This window comes from Diabrotica virgifera, chromosome 1 (assembly GCF_917563875.1).
Source record: "Diabrotica virgifera virgifera chromosome 1, PGI_DIABVI_V3a".
Taxonomy (NCBI): Eukaryota; Metazoa; Arthropoda; class Insecta; order Coleoptera; family Chrysomelidae; genus Diabrotica; species Diabrotica virgifera.
The window spans coordinates 265,669,584-265,689,608 of record NC_065443.1 but is presented as its reverse complement, the minus strand read 5'-3'; the positions used below and the strand labels follow the sequence as shown (position 1 = coordinate 265,689,608).

General features: G+C 35.6%; 1 protein-coding gene across 1 annotated transcript in view; it reads right to left on the bottom strand.

The window, feature by feature from the left end:
- Positions 1-20,025, bottom strand: part of LOC114344625 (protein crumbs) — a 220,675-nt gene that overhangs the window by 9,134 nt on the left and 191,516 nt on the right. Inside the window, exons 20-21 of the mRNA XM_050650029.1 lie at positions 13,870-14,103; positions 536-807 (exon numbers count right to left, since the gene is read on the bottom strand). Of these exons, the coding sequence (XP_050505986.1) occupies positions 536-807; positions 13,870-14,103 (506 nt within the window). The remainder of the gene's footprint in view (positions 1-535; positions 808-13,869; positions 14,104-20,025) is intronic.

Sequence of the window (20,025 nt, the reverse complement as noted above, 5' to 3'; positions counted from 1 at the left end):
CCAGCATAGCTTTTTCGAGAACGTGGAACGATATTTAAATCCTTTTTAGTTTATCAAAAGAAATTTTTTATACAATTTTTAATCAGGGGTTGATTTTAAGGGTTGAAAAAACATCATTTACTCTGTATTTAATCTTTTTATGTCATACTAAATTATTTTTTTGGAAATTTTTTCGATTTAGGAGTTGTTTTCAAGGGTTGTACGGTTTTCAAGGGGATGAAAATGAGTTTAACATGAGGTTATTGTGTTAGAAAACACTTCACAATGTCACTCTTTATTATTAGACACGTTTTCTGGCGATAAAATGGCTCAATGTCATTTTTTCCATTAAGGGGTTGATTTCACCCCTTAAAAATAAAAAACGGAGTTCGGGTCAATATCACTTTTGAAGTTAAGGGTAATATAAGCCTAATTCCAAAATCTCATGTAAATCGGTTCATAGTAAAAAATTTCGGAGGTAAAAACCTATTTTACGCTTCAATGACTGCACTACATATAAAAAAAAATATGTATACTAAAAATTTTTAGAAATTACCTTTAATTTGGTACAATTCTTTCCTTCGTAATTCTCCTCACATAGGCAAACATAATCAGATTTATCTGTACACTGTGGCTGGCATAATCCATTCTCACATGGTTTTATAGACTCGCAAGGATCGTCCAGATCACATTGATAGCCACACTTCCCTTTTTGTTCACAAATACACCTGTAAGACCCAGGAATGTTTTCGCAAACGCCAGCTCGACCACAAGGCATACCGTTCTGACATTCATTGATGTCATTTTCACACAAGAGACCTGTATAACCTAGAAAATGATTGGCATTTAGTAAATTTACTACAAGGATTGGTATACAGTATGCTGCAAATATGTCTCTAATAAATTTGTTATTGCGTAAGCCAGCGACTTAAGGAATAATCTTGAATCAGGTCGATTTTTATTTTTGAATTATGACTTCTTGACGTATATATCATACTAGTGGCGTCATCCATTTAAGCGTGATGACGTAATCGACAATTTTTAAAGTTATACTTCTTTAGGCACGAGGGTGAATTTTTATTTTCCCGGGCGCATGCGCACACCGACAGTATGGTATTAGTCGCTCAAACGTTATACGGAATCTGATTGAGTGTTAAAATCATCTGTCAATAATTGTTCAATATGGAGATTATGAATAAACAAATGTGTATATTAGTTTCTATTGTTGTGATGGCAGAGAAAAAAAGCAAGTTTATAATTTTAGTGACTTTTAAATAGTTTTTAAAAGCGACAGGTACGTAATAATTGTAAATGTTTCAGTATCCTAATAAAAAATCGCATAGGTACCTACCTATTTGGAAAATTTAAAATGAATTTACCAAAATAGTATGTAATGCTTTGATTTACATAATTTGATTACCATCAAAAAAATATATTGTTATTCCACAAAATATTCCTTTAATTCCACAAAAATCAAACTAATTTGATTAAATTCATATAAGTAATAAACAACTGTCAAAAAGTTTATGGTGTAAACGTTCAGTAAGTGTATATTCCCACATGACAGATACGCTAAGATGGCGCAATGGGCAAGCACTTCGATTTTCGATCGGCATGATCGACGGGGAGTGGGTTCGATCTCCCAATGCAAGTTACTATTTTTTTTTTATTTTTTTTATACATTTTATGATTCTAAGTATATTATTATATAATTTTTTTTCAGAAAATACGTATTTAGTTAAAATTTTTGGCAACAATTATTGTTCAGAAATCATTTCTTTGTGGCATTTTTTAATGTGTTTGTGTGTGTTTTATTGTTTTATTTTTTTAATTTTTGATATTGTTTTAATAAAAATTTTTGGAAAGTAATAAGTATTAAAATTAGTTTAATAGTTAAATTAAATATAAATAAACTGTTTAAAGTATAATGATTTCGTTGAAATCATATAATATAAGTATAACTTCTTACGTGCGTACAAAGTACACACATTCTTTTTTTTAATGAGAACAGGGGTTGTGTGCTAGCTCATTTGAAAGGCTATTCAATTCTCTATTCAGTAATATAAACACTGACATAATTATTTGTACAGGGTGTCTAAGAAAAATTATTTTGAATTAAATTAACTGACACAAAAAGAAGCATGTACGTAATCTATTTAATTCAAAATGCATTCTACTGCTGTCAGAAAACAGAAAGAAATGTGTGTTTCATAAGTAAACATTGATTTAGCTCAAATTCAATGTTCTAACTGCCAAGAGGCAGAATATTTATTGATACATTTTTTTCTGTTTTTTGATAGCAGTAGAACATATTTTGAATTAAATAAATTACATACATTCTTCTTTTTGTGTCAATTAATTTAATTCACAAAAATTTTTCTTTGACATCCTGTATAAATAATTATGTTAATGTTTGTATTACTGAATAGAGAACTGAATAACGTTTCAAACTAGTTGGCGCACGACCCCTATTCTCATTTAAAAAAATCATCGACTACGTCAAAAAATCATAATAAAAATAAAAATCGACCTGTTTCAGGATTTTTCGTTAAAGTCGCTGGCTTACGAAATAACGCATTTATTTCAAACATTTGCACCGTACTGTATAAGATATATTAGTTGTCACCGCCACGCTACTAGACACACGGGTACATTGAGCTAATACAGTCCTGGATCCTTCACTTGTTGCACTGTTTACTTTTATGTATAGTGACGTCTAGAAAGTCAGAAAATGTATTATAAATATACAGAGTTGACAGTTTATAGAACAGTAGTTGTATTTGAAGTTTATAGTTATCACTATGTTAAAAGTTGTAAAAGTTATAAATTATTGTAATATTGTTGGTGTTTGAATATAGTTATTTATGAAACAGTTTGTTATGGTCTATTTTCACGCAAAAGCCGACTGCAATTTGCAGCCGTATGTCAGTCAATATTTATAAACTTGCTGTGATCAGCTACCGTACTACAAGAAAATATGAAAATAAATAACTCTGAATTGGTCACTACTAGTTAGACAACCAACAGTACCCTTGATAACACAGCATAATTATCAAACAGTATTTTGGGTGGCATAGTCACTATCACAAGGGTCTGTCATTGACACCGACGCGAAAGGTTTTACTTTTTGGTTGGAGGTCAGGAAGTCAAGTTCACGTGCCAATGTGAGGAAAATTAGGGGTTTTCCTTTGAACGTTTGGAAGGAATAGCGTGAGGGGTCGGATAGTTGTGGAATTGATGTCTGGTGGGTTTTGGTTTTGTTTGTCAATCGGCCGATGTAACGGACTTTTGCTGAGCGGAAGCAAGGGTTAGAAGCGTGTTTTCTATGCCGGTGTGCTAGGGAAATTTTATATTTTCCCGGATAATCACAGCCCTCTTTGAGGTAAGTTAAGATAGATCTCGTTATAATTTAACCCTTTTCATTTTCCTCAATTCAAAGTTGAATCTTACTTCTTTATTTCTTTACTGTCACTTGTTAATTGTTTTTGTGGTAGAATTCGAACGTAAAAAGAGCGTGTAGTTTACCTATACTATCTTTCACTTTTTGTTGGTGTTAAGAACTTTAAAATTTACAGTAACAACCGGTGGTTGATGATTTTGAATAATAATAAAATTCTGACTTAATTAATTAGGCCGGGTAGACAAAAATCAAAATTTGAATAAGAATGTTGTCGGCAAATTAAATTTTTGCTTAAAATATGAACTATTTGTAGGGTGCAAGTGTGAGGTCCTAGGTATACCTACCCAAATATATTAGTCTTCGCATGGCATAGGGTTCTGCCTAAGGTGAAGTCACAATGATTAAATACCAAGCTTAACGACTGAAGTTTGGCTATGTAAGTAAGGGAAAGCAGAAATCGAAAGGTAGGAGGATTTTTCCTTTTTTTCTTTGGAGTATTGGATTTTCAACGCAGAAAATTCTACACAGTGGTTATGTTAATATCGTGCGGCTAAGTGGACTGAAACATTATCACTTTTCGTTTAATTTAAGGTTGTTCATACTTTAATAACATTTTCTATTTTGTTTTTCCTTTTCTTTTTTTATATATATATAGTATAATATCAATGTGAGCCTATATAGATCTATAAGGAGTTTAATACCGTAACATGTATGAATACAACCTTGGTTACATTTAAATATTTAATAATATTAACTTAAATAATTATGTATTATAAAATGTTTTTTTATGAGATTAGGATTTCTTTTAACTTCTGATATTTACCTATTTATCGGTTAGAAGTAAGTAATTTTACGTAGTGGTATCTGGGGAAAACCGATTGGCGCAACCGGGTTAACACTATAAAAGATATTTAGGCATTAAGTACTTAGGTACGACTCACGATATCGCCTTCTTCTGAGCTAAGCCGGAATACCACTGTTAAGGTCACCGTTCTTAGAGTCCTATGATCAAAACTCAATTTTCAATTTTTTTTTTATATTTTTTTTTTATTTAACCAGCGCAGCGGTAGCAAAGACCGTAACAAGTGGCGCCCAAACGTGATTTTTTATACAGTGTGCACCATAACTTATGCATAGAATTTACCAAAATAATTTAATTTTATTCATATTTCATTTATTCATTTAGTATGTACCATTAATATATTCTAAATAATCCAGTATTATTTATCACTATTTACATATCACAGTGATATTATCATATTTATATTGTATCGAGTCTTAATTTAAGAGTCTACACACTTAAATTAGTTGTTGTGGTGTCAAAATATTAGTTAGTAAGAATTCTTTAGTACGGTATTGTGCTTTATACATTTCCACTTAGAATTTGATTGATTTTGCTTGATAATCCAATTTTGACTTAAGTAACGACTTATATGGGTAATTATTTTAAATTTCCCTACAGTTTTACAGTTTCCTACAGTAAAAACAGTTTTATGGGTTTACTAATTTTGCTTTTACTGCTGGTCCTTTATATTTTTTTGAAGGGGGTGAGGAAATATAAATAAATTTTCTTCTTCTTTTTTTTTTATTATTTTTTTATTGTTGTAAAGTAATTTGTGGCTCGGACTGTTTACCCAAAATGGATATTTATAGGTTACGTAGCGACGAGTTAACTTATGAACTCACAAGTAGAGGCTATGACATTGGAGACGGTAAGGTAGAGACTAAGCGCAATTTACTACGGAGTGCTATAAAAGCAGAGATTTTAGGAAGAATTAAACCCAGAACGGTGGAATTCGATCCCGTATCGGAATTAGGTATTTGTTCCGGTAAAATTCAGGAAATAGTAGGGGACTTAGAACAATTCGATATTAATAACGTTAGATCTGAATATGCTAGGATTAACACCAGGTTACTTCATGTTAGTAGAAGAGTGGAAAATATTTGTGCTCCTTTAGAGCTTAGAGATGAGAAACGGAACATGATGGATTTAATGAAGGACTTAGTAGTTAATTTAGAGACACTAGTTACAGGTGGTACATTAGAAGCTGTCGGTCAAGATGACCCTACGTCATCTTCCAGCTTATTGGATGCGAGTACAGACGAATTGGCAGACCTTTTACATAGATCATCGGCGATAGGAGAAACAGTATATGGTACAGAAACGAATAATCCTAATAAGTTAGCTTTAAATTATACCCAAAATTGTAATACGACTCCTTCAGCGACTTGGTCAGGAAATTGGATGCCCAAACGAACATTACAGGAATTTGACCCTCTTTTTAAAAATATTTCGTCTAGTTCAAAACCTAGTTTAAAAACTAATACAAATAATACTACTACAAGTTCAGCTCAGCAGGTTCCTACTATTAATAACGTTGTTGTTACAAGTAATGATTACGGTCACAATGCTGATAATGACTTTTTTAGACCTAGTGTTAATATTCCTGGTCCGATAATTAATCCTTCGTTGGATAGTAACAATGTTTCTACAATGCCAGCTTTTAATAGATTTACTAATAGGACTATACCTAGTACTAATCATATTCTTGAATCAAATAATAATCAGTATCTTGGTACAAATAATATTCCTGGAAATTTTGGGAATACTCCCATTTCTTCAAACATTATTCCAAATAATACAAACCATGTTACTTTTGCGGAGGATATCGCTCAATCGTTAAGAACAAGCTACGCGGAGGTACCTAACATGCATAGGACAAATCCGGATTATAATTTTCCCAATAATAATTTAGTAAGTCAATATTCCGGTAGTAGCGGTAACAATTTTTATCTTACACCTTCTGGTAACGTTCCTTCAGATTTAAATAATTTTTCAGGCTTTGTTTCTCAACTAAATAATAATTATAATAATTTAGGGGGTAATACGACTCAGCCGAAAAATTTTTACACTCCTGATAATTATCCAAATCTTAACACAGCTTTCACTACTAACGTAGGTAATTCATCACATTTTGGACAAAATATTTCAAGGAATAATTTAGGTTATTCGACACATCCAAATGAGGTGTCCGATAAATGTATGGCTAAAAATTCAGAAATAAAGGTACCCGATAAATTTGTAGATGTGGGTAAATGGAAGTTAAGTTTTGACGCGACTTCTAGTGTAACAGACTTCCTTGATCGTCTTGAGGAAATGCGAATTTCGAGGAATATTTCTGAAACTCAAATGTTAAATAGTGTGTCGGAATTACTGAACGGCGACGTAAATATATGGTATCGTTTCGCCAGGAGCAAAATTTCGAGCTATAGAGAATTTCAACAAGTTTTGAGGAACACCTTCTTGCCTAGTAATTACGAGGAGAAAATTTTAGAGATTTTGAGACATCGTACCCAGGCTACGGGAGAAAACGTAGTTATCTATGTTGCATATATGGAAGGACTCTATAACAAATTGGCTACTAAACCAGACGAGATTTCGAGGGTCAGACACATTAAGAACCGTATGTTGCCATATATTCAATTAGGTTTGGCTGGAAAACCGGTTAATACCATAGATACCCTGATTTATGTCGGTAGAGAAATTGAGGAGGCACATGCAAATGCGCAGGAATATCGTACTCCACCTGTTAATCCTCGTAATTCTGTCGAACCAGGATTAGAGTATAGGCGACCGAACTTAAGGGTCTCTGCCATTAATAATTCAAGACGTTCCAACGGCGGATATTGCAATACGAATTCTCAAAGTGGTCCAGTAGGTCCTTCGTTTACGGGTACTACTTCAAATTCTGGAGCAGAGGTAAATGTCACAGCGTCAACTACCAATACTAGTCCATCTTCATCTGTAGATGTTAGTGCGGTTCCCACGACTTTAGTTACTAGGGGTAAATGTTACAACTGTGGTAAGATTGGTCATTTCCGAAGACAGTGTGCCCAGCCAGCACGTCCTTTCTGTTATCGATGTAAAGAGCCGAATGTGAAGATTACGAACTGTCCTAAGTGCTCGGGAAACGAGTTGGCAGGTTAGTAGGCAGTCACCCTGGTAGCCTGAGCAATTTTTCAGTGGCTAATGAGTTTAATTGTGTACAGGTAGCTACCCACTCGGTCGATCCTCCTTCTAGTGATCTTAGGGTAGTAGATTGTGTTGATAAGTCAGTGCAATCGGTTTGTTTATCAAAGTCCGTCGTCTCGACTCAGATGCGGTTGGTTTTGGATTATATATTTGCAAGTTTGCCAGACGACAATAGGCCTCATCTTATCGTAGATGTTTTAGGTGTAAAACTTAGAGCTTTGCTGGATACGGGAGCAAATTTAACAGTTTTTGGAAGTCCCGGTTGGGATATTTTAATGAATTTAGGTTGTAAACTTTCAGCTACAGAGATCAGTACTTGTCGTGTTGCCAATGAAGCAGCTTGCGAGGTAAGTGGTACGGTAGAAATACCATTTCAATTAGAAGGACGAATTAGGGTCTTAAAAGCGTATGTCATTCCCGACTTACCCCATCACTTGGTGTTAGGTATGGACTTTTGGTTGGCCATGGAAATAGTCCCAGATTTCAAGAACCAGAGTTGGTCTTTTAATGTTGAACAAGATGAGGGTGCGACTTCAAGTTTACAAGTATGTCCCATAGCTAGTGTTAAGCTCAGCAGGACGTTATCTGATGAGCAGTCAGCACGATTGAACAGGCTGGTCGATAATTACTTCGAGACCGTAGGGGGAAAATCATTAGGGAAAACTACTCTTATTGAGCATAAGATAGTCCTTACTAATTCAGAACCAATCAAAATACGTCCATATAGAGTTTCTCCAGCGATTCAACAAATGATCGATAAGGAAGTGAAGTCGATGCTTGAAGAAGATATTATTGAACCTTCTAAATCAGCGTTCTCTTTTCCGGTTGTCATGGTTCCGAAAAAAGAAAAAGGCTCGTATCGATTCTGTGTTGATTATAGGCAGCTGAATAAGGTTACGAAGAAGGACGCTTATCCCATTCCCTTTATTGCTGGAATACTTGATAAGTTAGGAAACGCCCGATACATAAGCTCTGTGGATGTCAAGAGCGCTTTCTTCCAAGTTCCTGTTGCCGCAGATTCTAAGGAGTATACAGCTTTTTCGGTACCTGGTCGTGGTCATTACCAATTCAAGCGTATGCCTTTCGGTTTATCTAATAGCCCCGCTACTTTTCAGCGACTAATGGATCGAGTGTTAGGCCCCGAATTAGAACCATATGCTTTCGTCTACTTAGATGACGTTATAATAGTCACGGACACATTTGACAGACATCTCGAAATTCTGGAAAAAGTTTTCAAACGGTTGTCAGGTGCTGGTCTGACCTTGGCTAAGGACAAGTGTACGTTTTGTCGGAAGGAGTTAAAATATTTAGGATATGTGGTAGACGATTTAGGTCTCCACTGTGATCAGGATAAGGTTAGGGCCATTCTGGAAATACCAACACCCAAAAACATAACAGAAATTCGTCGCCTAATAGGCACGGCCTCGTGGTATAGGAGGTTCATACCTCAGTTCTCGTCAGTAGTTGCACCGATTACGGGTTTGCTTCGAAAGAACAGAAAATGGAACTGGACCGAGGAATGTGAGGATTCCTTTCGTAAGATTAAGGACTGTTTAGTATCTGCTCCCATCCTAAGTTGTCCAAACTTCTCTAAGCCGTTTCAGCTTCAGACGGACGCCTCGGCGTATGGTATCGGAGCGGTTTTAAGTCAGCTGTCAGATGATGGCGAACACGTAATTGCATATGTGAGTAGGTCCTTGTCACATACCGAAAGAAATTACTCTACCGTTGAGAGAGAATGTTTGGCGATTGTGTGGTCCATAGAGAAACTGAGGGCATATTTGGAAGGTTATTCTTTTACCGTCGTTACAGACCATCATTCTTTGACGTGGTTATATAAATTACCACAACCAACTGGGCGACTAGCCAGGTGGATTCTGAGACTCCAACAATTTGATTTTAGGATTGTACATCGCAAGGGAGCTGAAAATGTCGTTCCAGACATGTTAAGTAGGGCCGTCCCGAGCATTGACGTTGTCGATTTAGTGCAGTCGCAAGATGATATTCCGGAGGTTAAGGATCCATGGTATGTCAAACAGAAGACGTTAGTGGAAGAATCTCCTTTAAAGTATCCGTTGTGGCGAGTGGCCGATGGTCGATTATATAAGTATGTGGCGAATCGTTATTCGAAACTTGTAGGATTCGAATACGATTGGAAGTTAGTGGTTCCAAGAGATAAACGGAAAGATATTCTTCGGAAACAGCATGACGATCCAACTTCTGGTCATACTGGTGTACATAAGACTTTTCATCGAATATCTTCAAAATTTTATTGGCCTAAAATGAAGAGTGATGTCGGCAAGTACGTAAGGAATTGTCATACTTGCATCGCTAGTAAACCCGAACAAAAGGCTCCAGCTGGTCAATTATGTGGAAGACCTGACGTATCGAAACCATGGGAATTAGTGTCGGTGGACATAGTAGGTCCATTTCCCAAATCAACCAATGGATATCTTTATATTTTGAGTGTACAGGATTACTTTACCAAATTCTGTATTTTCCAACCTATGCGTACGGCAAATTCGAAAACCATCTGCAAGATTTTGGAGGATCACGTATTCTTACTTTTTGGAGTGCCCCAGAAGCTGCTGACCGATAATGGGAAACAATTCGTTAGCAAGGAGTTTGTGGATTTTACAGGTTCATATGGTGTTGATCTTATACGCACTGCTAATTATCACCCGCAAGCTAACGCTTGTGAACGTCAGCATAGGACTTTAAAGACGATGCTGCGCTCCTATGTAGCAGACAACCACCGTCAGTGGGATCAGTACCTGCAAAAGGTAGCGTGTGCTATTCGCACTTCCATCAGCGAGACTACGAAGGTAACTCCTTTTCTGGCAAATTTTGGCAGGGAAATAATTGTTAATGGTAAGGATCATTCACAAGGCGTTTCTAACGAGTCCGTGGTTGCAGAACCTGCGAACCGACCTAATGAATTGTCAAAGTTATTTAAAGATATTCGCCAGCGGCTGGATAAGGCCTACCAGACTAGTAAAAAACGGTATGATCTCAGGCGTAGAGATGTAATTTATGAAGTAGGGCAAAAGGTGTGGCTTAAAAACTATGTACAGTCCGATGCGGCAAGTTACTTCACAGCATCATTAGCGCCAAAATTTCGCGGACCCCTAACAATTTATGAAAAAGTCAGTCCTTGGGTATACAAGTTAAAAGACGATAAAGGTACTAGCGTAGGAACTTGGCACAGTAAAGATTTGAAAGCAGATATCACTGCTGTTTCAACTCCAACTTAAGTCATCTTATATGGTAGATTGTAATACTGATTTGTCTAGATATGGTTTTTTTTAGTAAGTATACATATATATTTTTTTTTTAATAGAACTCCAGGAAACTTTAGAGCACATAGTTTTGTTCTAGGCAATTTTGCAACGACCTTTTCCTTTATAGGTGTTCGTTGTCACGGATTTTTTTTTTTTTTTTTTTTTGCATACATTGCCAAGAGAGTGATATCTCTACAAAACGAGCTGTGGGTAAGATTTTTTTTTTTGAGTAAGTGATAGAGTATTAGACCTTATAGTTATTGAGTATAATTCTTATCTCAGATAGGACTTTTTCTAATGTTACAGATACTGAGGTATCTTTGGCAATGCAAGTTACCGATGATGTATTAGTTGTATACATGCAGGTTTTTTTTTAGTATGGAAAAGTGAATTGATTTGGAAAATTGTCGATCCCTATAGGATCAAAATTTTGGCTATGATTTTTTTTTTGTGCTGTAACTGGTGATTACCAGAGGCCATGTAAAGGGTCCCGATTTCAACAGTATCAAAGTTGATTCTGATAGTCTAGTTTTTAGTCTTATTTTGTAAGGATACTAACAATAGAATTAGAAAAATGCTTTTACTCCCGTCAGTGGCTCAATATATTCAAGTCCACGCGCCTTTCTGTGTTCACTCACAGTTAGGTGTTGCAATATTATGGATATCATACTCCTTAGGGGCGAAGGTTTAACCAACCACACAAATTTGAGGCCATCCATTTTTTTTTTTTTTTATGTTTTTTTTTTAGGAAGGGGGTGATGTTATGGTCTATTTTCACGCAAAAGCCGACTGCAATTTGCAGCCGTATGTCAGTCAATATTTATAAACTTGCTGTGATCAGCTACCGTACTACAAGAAAATATGAAAATAAATAACTCTGAATTGGTCACTACTAGTTAGACAACCAACAGTACCCTTGATAACACAGCATAATTATCAAACAGTATTTTGGGTGGCATAGTCACTATCACAAGGGTCTGTCATTGACACCGACGCGAAAGGTTTTACTTTTTGGTTGGAGGTCAGGAAGTCAAGTTCACGTGCCAATGTGAGGAAAATTAGGGGTTTTCCTTTGAACGTTTGGAAGGAATAGCGTGAGGGGTCGGATAGTTGTGGAATTGATGTCTGGTGGGTTTTGGTTTTGTTTGTCAATCGGCCGATGTAACGGACTTTTGCTGAGCGGAAGCAAGGGTTAGAAGCGTGTTTTCTATGCCGGTGTGCTAGGGAAATTTTATATTTTCCCGGATAATCACAGCCCTCTTTGAGGTAAGTTAAGATAGATCTCGTTATAATTTAACCCTTTTCATTTTCCTCAATTCAAAGTTGAATCTTACTTCTTTATTTCTTTACTGTCACTTGTTAATTGTTTTTGTGGTAGAATTCGAACGTAAAAAGAGCGTGTAGTTTACCTATACTATCTTTCACTTTTTGTTGGTGTTAAGAACTTTAAAATTTACAGTAACAACCGGTGGTTGATGATTTTGAATAATAATAAAATTCTGACTTAATTAATTAGGCCGGGTAGACAAAAATCAAAATTTGAATAAGAATGTTGTCGGCAAATTAAATTTTTGCTTAAAATATGAACTATTTGTAGGGTGCAAGTGTGAGGTCCTAGGTATACCTACCCAAATATATTAGTCTTCGCATGGCATAGGGTTCTGCCTAAGGTGAAGTCACAATGATTAAATACCAAGCTTAACGACTGAAGTTTGGCTATGTAAGTAAGGGAAAGCAGAAATCGAAAGGTAGGAGGATTTTTCCTTTTTTTCTTTGGAGTATTGGATTTTCAACGCAGAAAATTCTACACAGTGGTTATGTTAATATCGTGCGGCTAAGTGGACTGAAACATTATCACTTTTCGTTTAATTTAAGGTTGTTCATACTTTAATAACATTTTCTATTTTGTTTTTCCTTTTCTTTTTTTATATATATACAGTATAATATCAATGTGAGCCTATATAGATCTATAAGGAGTTTAATACCGTAACATGTATGAATACAACCTTGGTTACATTTAAATATTTAATAATATTAACTTAAATAATTATGTATTATAAAATGTTTTTTTATGAGATTAGGATTTCTTTTAACTTCTGATATTTACCTATTTATCGGTTAGAAGTAAGTAATTTTACGTAGTGGTATCTGGGGAAAACCGATTGGCGCAACCGGGTTAACACTATAAAAGATATTTAGGCATTAAGTACTTAGGTACGACTCACGATATCGCCTTCTTCTGAGCTAAGCCGGAATACCACTGTTAAGGTCACCGTTCTTAGAGTCCTATGATCAAAACTCAATTTTCAATTTTTTTTTTATATTTTTTTTTTATTTAACCAGCGCAGCGGTAGCAAAGACCGTAACAAGTTCGCGAAGTATGCTTTTTGCGAACGCACGCGATTTTTAGAGCACGAGCGACACGAAGCGAGTGCTATACATCGCGTAAGTTCGCAAAAAGTATTGCACGCACAGTTTCATACAATATTTTATCTACGATAAACAAATAAAAAAACTGTAACTCCTCGTCACTGGAATTCATTTCTATTCTACAATTTTTAGAACTTTGACATTTAAAAATCCCAACTACTTTCAAACCACAAAACTGTCAAAAATTTTGTTGTAAGTCGTTGCTCATATTGTCATCACCATGACAACGGGAAAGTTAAAGATATTTGATTACATGAAAGTGTGCCAAAACACCGATTGAAAGTGTGCGAAAAAGTAAATCCCATTTAAAATACATTGTTACTTCACCCACACTTTAAACGCTTCACGCACTGCTATCTATAATGACAGTTTTCACAAATTAAAAACTTATACATAATGTGACATAGAGTAGATAAAAGTAATTTTAAAGCAGAGTAACAATACTATAAATTATTGTATTTTTTGTATCGAGAAACAATTTTTTGAGTATGTAGTTTCATGAGAGTCACATGACATGACAGACATGAAAGTCACAGGTGAGAACATGCCGGATTAGCCCAAGGCTAACAATTAGGTACTCGTGTGTCTACTACCGTGGCGCTTACTGTATATATTACTATACAGGATATAGAATACTATATAATAAGATATAGCATATACGACACCACATTCTGGGAATTTATGTTGTAGGTAAAGCATAATGTAAATTTGACCATGACTAAATAATTAGATGACTCACTACTCACCTGTATTTTCACAGTTACAAATGTATCGGTTAATTCCGTCAATGCAGACACCACGATTCTGACAGGGACTGCCACCATTCGGTAAGATACATTCGTTAATGTTGATTTCGCAGAACTTTCCTTCGAATCCTCTTTGGCACTGACAGAACGGTACCAATAAGCTGTCGTTGCAAAATCCTTGATCACAGTGAGTGTTCGTGCAGAACGGTGTATCGCATAGTGGTCCTTCCATACCTAAAAATATAAAATAAATATTGTAAAATATTAAGCTATACGAAAATGGTAATACAATTATATCATTTCGGTTTGTCAAAGTATATCTTCAAAATTGTAAGCACTAATTTATCAGAAATGAGGGTGACGTTTCAGCTTTATTTTCCAGAGTAGGGATGTTTAAAAATTACACGCACCTTCGAAATACGCATGCCACAAAAAACATGAATCCTAAAAACATTAACTATTTAATATTGAAAGTTCTGTCCTGTATTCCGAGGTAAATGTTCAGGTTTCGTAACAGTGTGTTTTTTCCGGGAGTGGGTTGTCAGCCCACTGTCCAACCTTCCTCCTTTACTCGGGCTTAGGACCGGCAGTGTTGACTCCTGAGCTACTCAATCCACCCATTTGTCACCACAGGCAGGGTTTTGATAAATTTTGACACCAGTAAAAACATGGTTATAAGCTCCACATGCTTCCCACATAAAGACATACACAAAATGACATGGATTTCACCAGATCCACAACCAATCAAATCAACCATGTGCTGATAGACAAAAGGGCAGCCAGTAGTATCTCAGATGTGAGAACACGACGAGGAGCATGCTGTGGATCAGACCATCTTTTACTACAAACCAAATTTAGATGCAGGGTTAACAAAGAAAGAAACGAAAGACAACAAAGAACAAACAAATTGAACCTGGAAAAACTGAAGATTCAGGAATGTAAAGAGAAGTTCGAAGAAGAAGTCGCAAATGAGTTAAGAACGCTAGAACTACACTCCATAGAGGGCAAATGGAATAATATCAAAACAGCAGTACTGACAGCAGTAGCGTCCACCCTGGGAAACAAGAAAAAGGAGAGAAAAGGAGCATGGTTTGATGACGAGTGCAGACAAGCAATAGATGAAAGAAATGAAGCACACAAAATGTATATAACAAGAAGAACACGGGAAAGACGAACATCACGTCGCAAGACGAAAAGCAGACAAGATATGTAGAAATAAAAAGAGCCTATGAAAATGGACAAATAGAAAAAATGGAAGAAAATTTCAAAAACAACGAAATTAGAGGCGCTTACCAATACCTAAAAAAGATAAAAAGTGGGTATAAACCTGAAACAAGTCTATGTAAAGATGAAAGTGTGCAAATAATCAGTGACCAAGAGAAAGTCACAGAAACCTGGAAGCATTATTTTCAGACCCTACTTGGGACACACGTAGACATGGATGGTGAAATGGGTACGGACTACATAGAATAGAATGAAGTAGAGAATGGAGTACAAGCTCCAACCATAGAGGAAGTTCTCGAAGCTATTAAGGCCCAGAAAAACAATAAAGCCCCGGGAGTTGACAAAATACCAGCAGAATTGTATAAAGTAGGTGGCGACCACCTAGCAAGTCACATTCACGCGCTCATCAAAGTCATATGGCAAGAAGAGAAAATACCCGACGACTGGAAGAAAAGTATAGTTTGCCCGATCTATAAAAAAGGAGACAAACTCCAGTGCAAAAAGTACCGTGGAATTTCTCTACTATATACAGCATATAAAGTCCTCACGTATATTATAAACCAGCGGCTGCAACCACTAGCAGAAAATATTATTGGAGAGTATCAGACGGGCTTCCGACGGGGAAGATCGACACTGGATCAAATATTTACAGTCAAACAGATCTTAAGCAAATCATGGGAATACGACATTGATATCCACAACGTGTTTGTAGACTTCAAACAGGCATACGACTCAGTCAAAAGGAACAAACTCTACAATATATTGGCTGAATTGGCAATACCACACAAGCTAATTAGACTCATTAAAGCCACAATGGATGAAACTGAGACATGTGTAGGAATACAAAACCACCGGACACTTTTTCAAAATTTCGCAGGGACTAAAGCAGGGAGATGGGCTGGCCCCAACTTTGTTTAACCTGGCACTGGAGTATGCGGTTAGGCAAATGCAAACTGGACGAGGAAACATACTGACCAACTGAACGGTTCAACTGGTCGCTTATGCCGATGATATTAATATTATGAGTAGAACATCAATAGAAGCACAGGAAACATACGCAGAGTTAAAAACGCAAACAAAAAGGCTAGGTCTGGAAGTTAACACAAAAAAAAACAAGAATAATGATACAGAAGAAATATAGTCCCACAAAACATTATACATCAAGATGACATTGAAACGGTTGGAAAGTTTACATACCTGGTAGTAGAACTATATGCCGACGGATCAGAAGATGGAGAAATACGAAAGAGAATAACGCAGGCAAACAGAGCTTATTTTACCCTCTCCCATATATTTCGGTCTAAAAATGCCCACCGAAATACAAAGATGAGAATCTATAAAACCTTAATTCGACCAATAGCATGCTATGGCAGTGAAGCATGGGTCCTGAAAGAAACATCCAAAAACAAACTCGACACATTCGAAAGGAAAGTACTGAGGAGAATACTAGGACATGTGAGGGAAAACGGAATCTGCAGAAGTCGATACAACAACGAGCTTTATTAACTTTATAAGGAAACACCCCTGTCAGACTTAATTAAAATACAAAGATTGCAATGGGCCGGACATGTGATAAGAATGGGAGAGGATAGGCTACCAAAAAGAGCACTGAATGCTAGAATGCAGCGAAAGAGACCGGTTGGAAAGCCAAGAAAGCGCTCGACGCACAAGCCCTTTTAGGAGTCCATGTATGAAGAACAGCCACAGACAAGCAAGGGTGGAGGCAAAAAATAAAGGAGGCCAAGGCTCAATTTGGGCTGTAGTTCCGTAGAAGAAGAAGAAGACTTAATATTGAATTGAATAAATAACGTATAAAAACTGTTAGACTGTTGCGACTGTTAGACGCAAAACAATAAATATTCCAACGATTTTACTGCTGTAAAAATTAGGTTTTGACTGCCCTGTGATAAAAACACACTGCAAACAATTGGCGATGTTAAGTCACAATGACGACCTCTCGTGGATTTCGGCGGAACTAAAATTGAGGGCGTTTTTCTTTTTATTGGCCTGCTATAATGGGGGTTTTTAATGTCAAATCGTTGTTAAAATCGTTGTCAGTAATTTCGAAAATCAATATAATTAATAAAATTTAATACGAAAGATTTAATTAAAAGCTTACAAACCTTTTTTCAAAAGTGTTCTTTTGTGTGTGTTGTGTTGCAGAATATTTGGAGTAAATTTAGGACGAACACGGTCTTTTGATTCTACTGATGCTCATAGATTAATCGATGGGACTACAACTTTTTCACTTTATTGATTTTCTAAAATACTCACAACGATTTGACATTAAAACCCCCATTATAGCAGGCCAATAAAAAGAAAAACCCGCAATTTTAGTTTCGCCGAAATCCACGAGAGGTCGTCATTGTGACTTAACATCGCCAATTACATGATTTCAGTAATGACGGATTTCACTGTTTCGTTCAATGAGTAAGTCAGGTTCATGAAGTTTTGTAAGACCAATAATACAATACACAATAATATAATACACAAAATCAACAAAAAATGGTATTGCAACTGAAAGTAAGAGTAGTATATTCCAATATGCACATGAAATGTAAAACACATAATATCTACAGAAAACAGAATCTGATTAACAAATGTTGAGGTGATAAGAAAGGTTAAAAAAGAAAAGGAAATAATGAATACGTTTAAAACAAAGAAAGTTTGTTTCAGTAAAATTTTGTTTGTTTGTGGACAGTAAACAAAGCAGTATTTTGCAGATGATAGTACAAGATAAAGTTTAGAAAAAGAGAAGCATTGGAAGAATGGGTATTTTCTGGTTAAAAAAATTAAGGACGTAGTATAAATAAGTTCCGTTGATCAATCCAGGGAATATCCAAAATCAAAATGGCGAATCAAAAGAAGAAACATTAAGAATGTTCTTTTAATTTGTTTTATATTTATCACGTGCACTGAAAAGCTAGACTGAGCTTGTAAAAAGAATAAACAAATTCGTAAAACCTATTAAACTATAAAATTCTCAAAATTCATTATTTTGAGAAAATAAATGCGATATAGAAAAACAATTGAACGTTTTTGAAGTTATACTTTTTTAGACGCGATTAAGAGTGAATTTTATTATTCTGCGCGCATGCGCACACAGACAATATGGCGTTAGTTGCTAAATCTTTCAAGTTATGTATATATCAGTGCAAAAAATAGGTGCGAAAAGAATATATTAGTGTTTTTTGTGTCTTTGGATTTGTATTCCTCGAGAGTAAGATAAGTATTATTAAAACATTTTTATATTTATTATACTTCACTTCGTCTGTTTGTTACCATGAATTATCATTATGTCCGAGAAACTATAAAAACGGAGAGGACGTGGCGTTATTGGTAGAGCATTCGGCTACAGATCGAGAGGTCTTGGGTTCAAATCCGGACCATTCCTATTTTTTTTTATTTTTGGAAAGTGGTAAGCATTAAAATTAGTTTAATATTTAAATAAAATAAAAATAAACTGTTTAAAGTATATTTATTTCGTTGAAATCATATAATAGGAGTATGACTTCTTATGTGCGTACAAAATATACACACACATTATGTTTTTTAATGGCATAAACATTCATCATTGTGCCAGTCGCAATCAAGTTATAGTTTATTACCAACTCTGAGGAGTAATGTGGAGTGTGTGTGTTGAGTAAATGTCTTGTTACTTAGTAATGTCGACTTCATTGTCTTTACAAAGAGACGATAATTCAACGTCTTCGGTCCCTCAGGAGAGTACTGATTCCATAGGATAAAAATTATTTTAATTTATTATATTTTTGATAAACAAAAATTTCCTACCCAGATGAGATTCGAACTCACAACCTTCCAAAGGTAGGCTCTCTTACCAATGAGCCACAGACGGGTGACGAACAACTGTGCAGAGAACATACCAAGGATTTCTTGAGACCGATCTCATCAGCGGCGACCCGGTCAAACACCCGGTCAACCGGGTGCCAAAAGGAAGACAACAGAACAGTCAGAGAAGATCGTGTTCTCAGTATTGCTGCATTGCCAGGCCTGACACATAAGGCCTCAGTCATTTCAGCAGGTCCAAAGACAGGCAATTAGCGTTTCGACGAAGGTTAAGGGAACTATGACAATCCAGCAATGGGGTCATTACTTACTGCTGCTCACAAAAGACGTAGACTTGCATTAGGGAACTTGCACATTTTTTTTATTACATAATAATATTCAGTTTTGTATAAAAATGAGATTTCCAAAATTTCCCGCTTCAAAAACTCATAATAACTTAGAAGTACAAATTTAAAGTCTTCTGTATTTTAAAATAGTTCAAACGACCCGTGACGTCACATAGTTTAACTATATGGTTCCGTTTATGGTTATATTTAGGTATACTCTTCTGCTTCTTCTTTAGTTTATTACTGGCCTCCACCTACTTGGGTATTTAGCCAGCTCGTCGTCGCGGAATAAAGGAAAAATATTTATATTCTAATGACATTTATCGTATGTCGTTGTAATAATATATACCAGTTTGTTGAGATTGGAGTTTGATATAGTTATTGAAGGAAAGGAAAGAAGGTTTACTATGGAAAATAAAACCATTTTGTACAAATTTTCTACGAGTAGTTCAAACGATCAAAAACACTTGTAACGTCACATAGCTGCATTTTCTACTGACGTTTATAATGTTTAATTTAAAATTATATACAATTTTGTTTACTTTGTTGGTCCAGAATGTAAACATATAGCCCGAGGACGCCACGACACGTTTTGGGCTGGCTGGTATAATTTTAATTTTTAATCGTCGTTAGGTGCCAAACGAAAAACAAGCAAAATTTTTTATCTTTGATACATGTTTTAAATTATGTTCTGTTGTGATTTATAACATTTTTTTCGAATTTAAAATTTTATGTAAGTTCCCTTTTGACCGTGAACACGGCAATTGGAAAAAAGTATTGTTTACGGATGAGTGTAGAA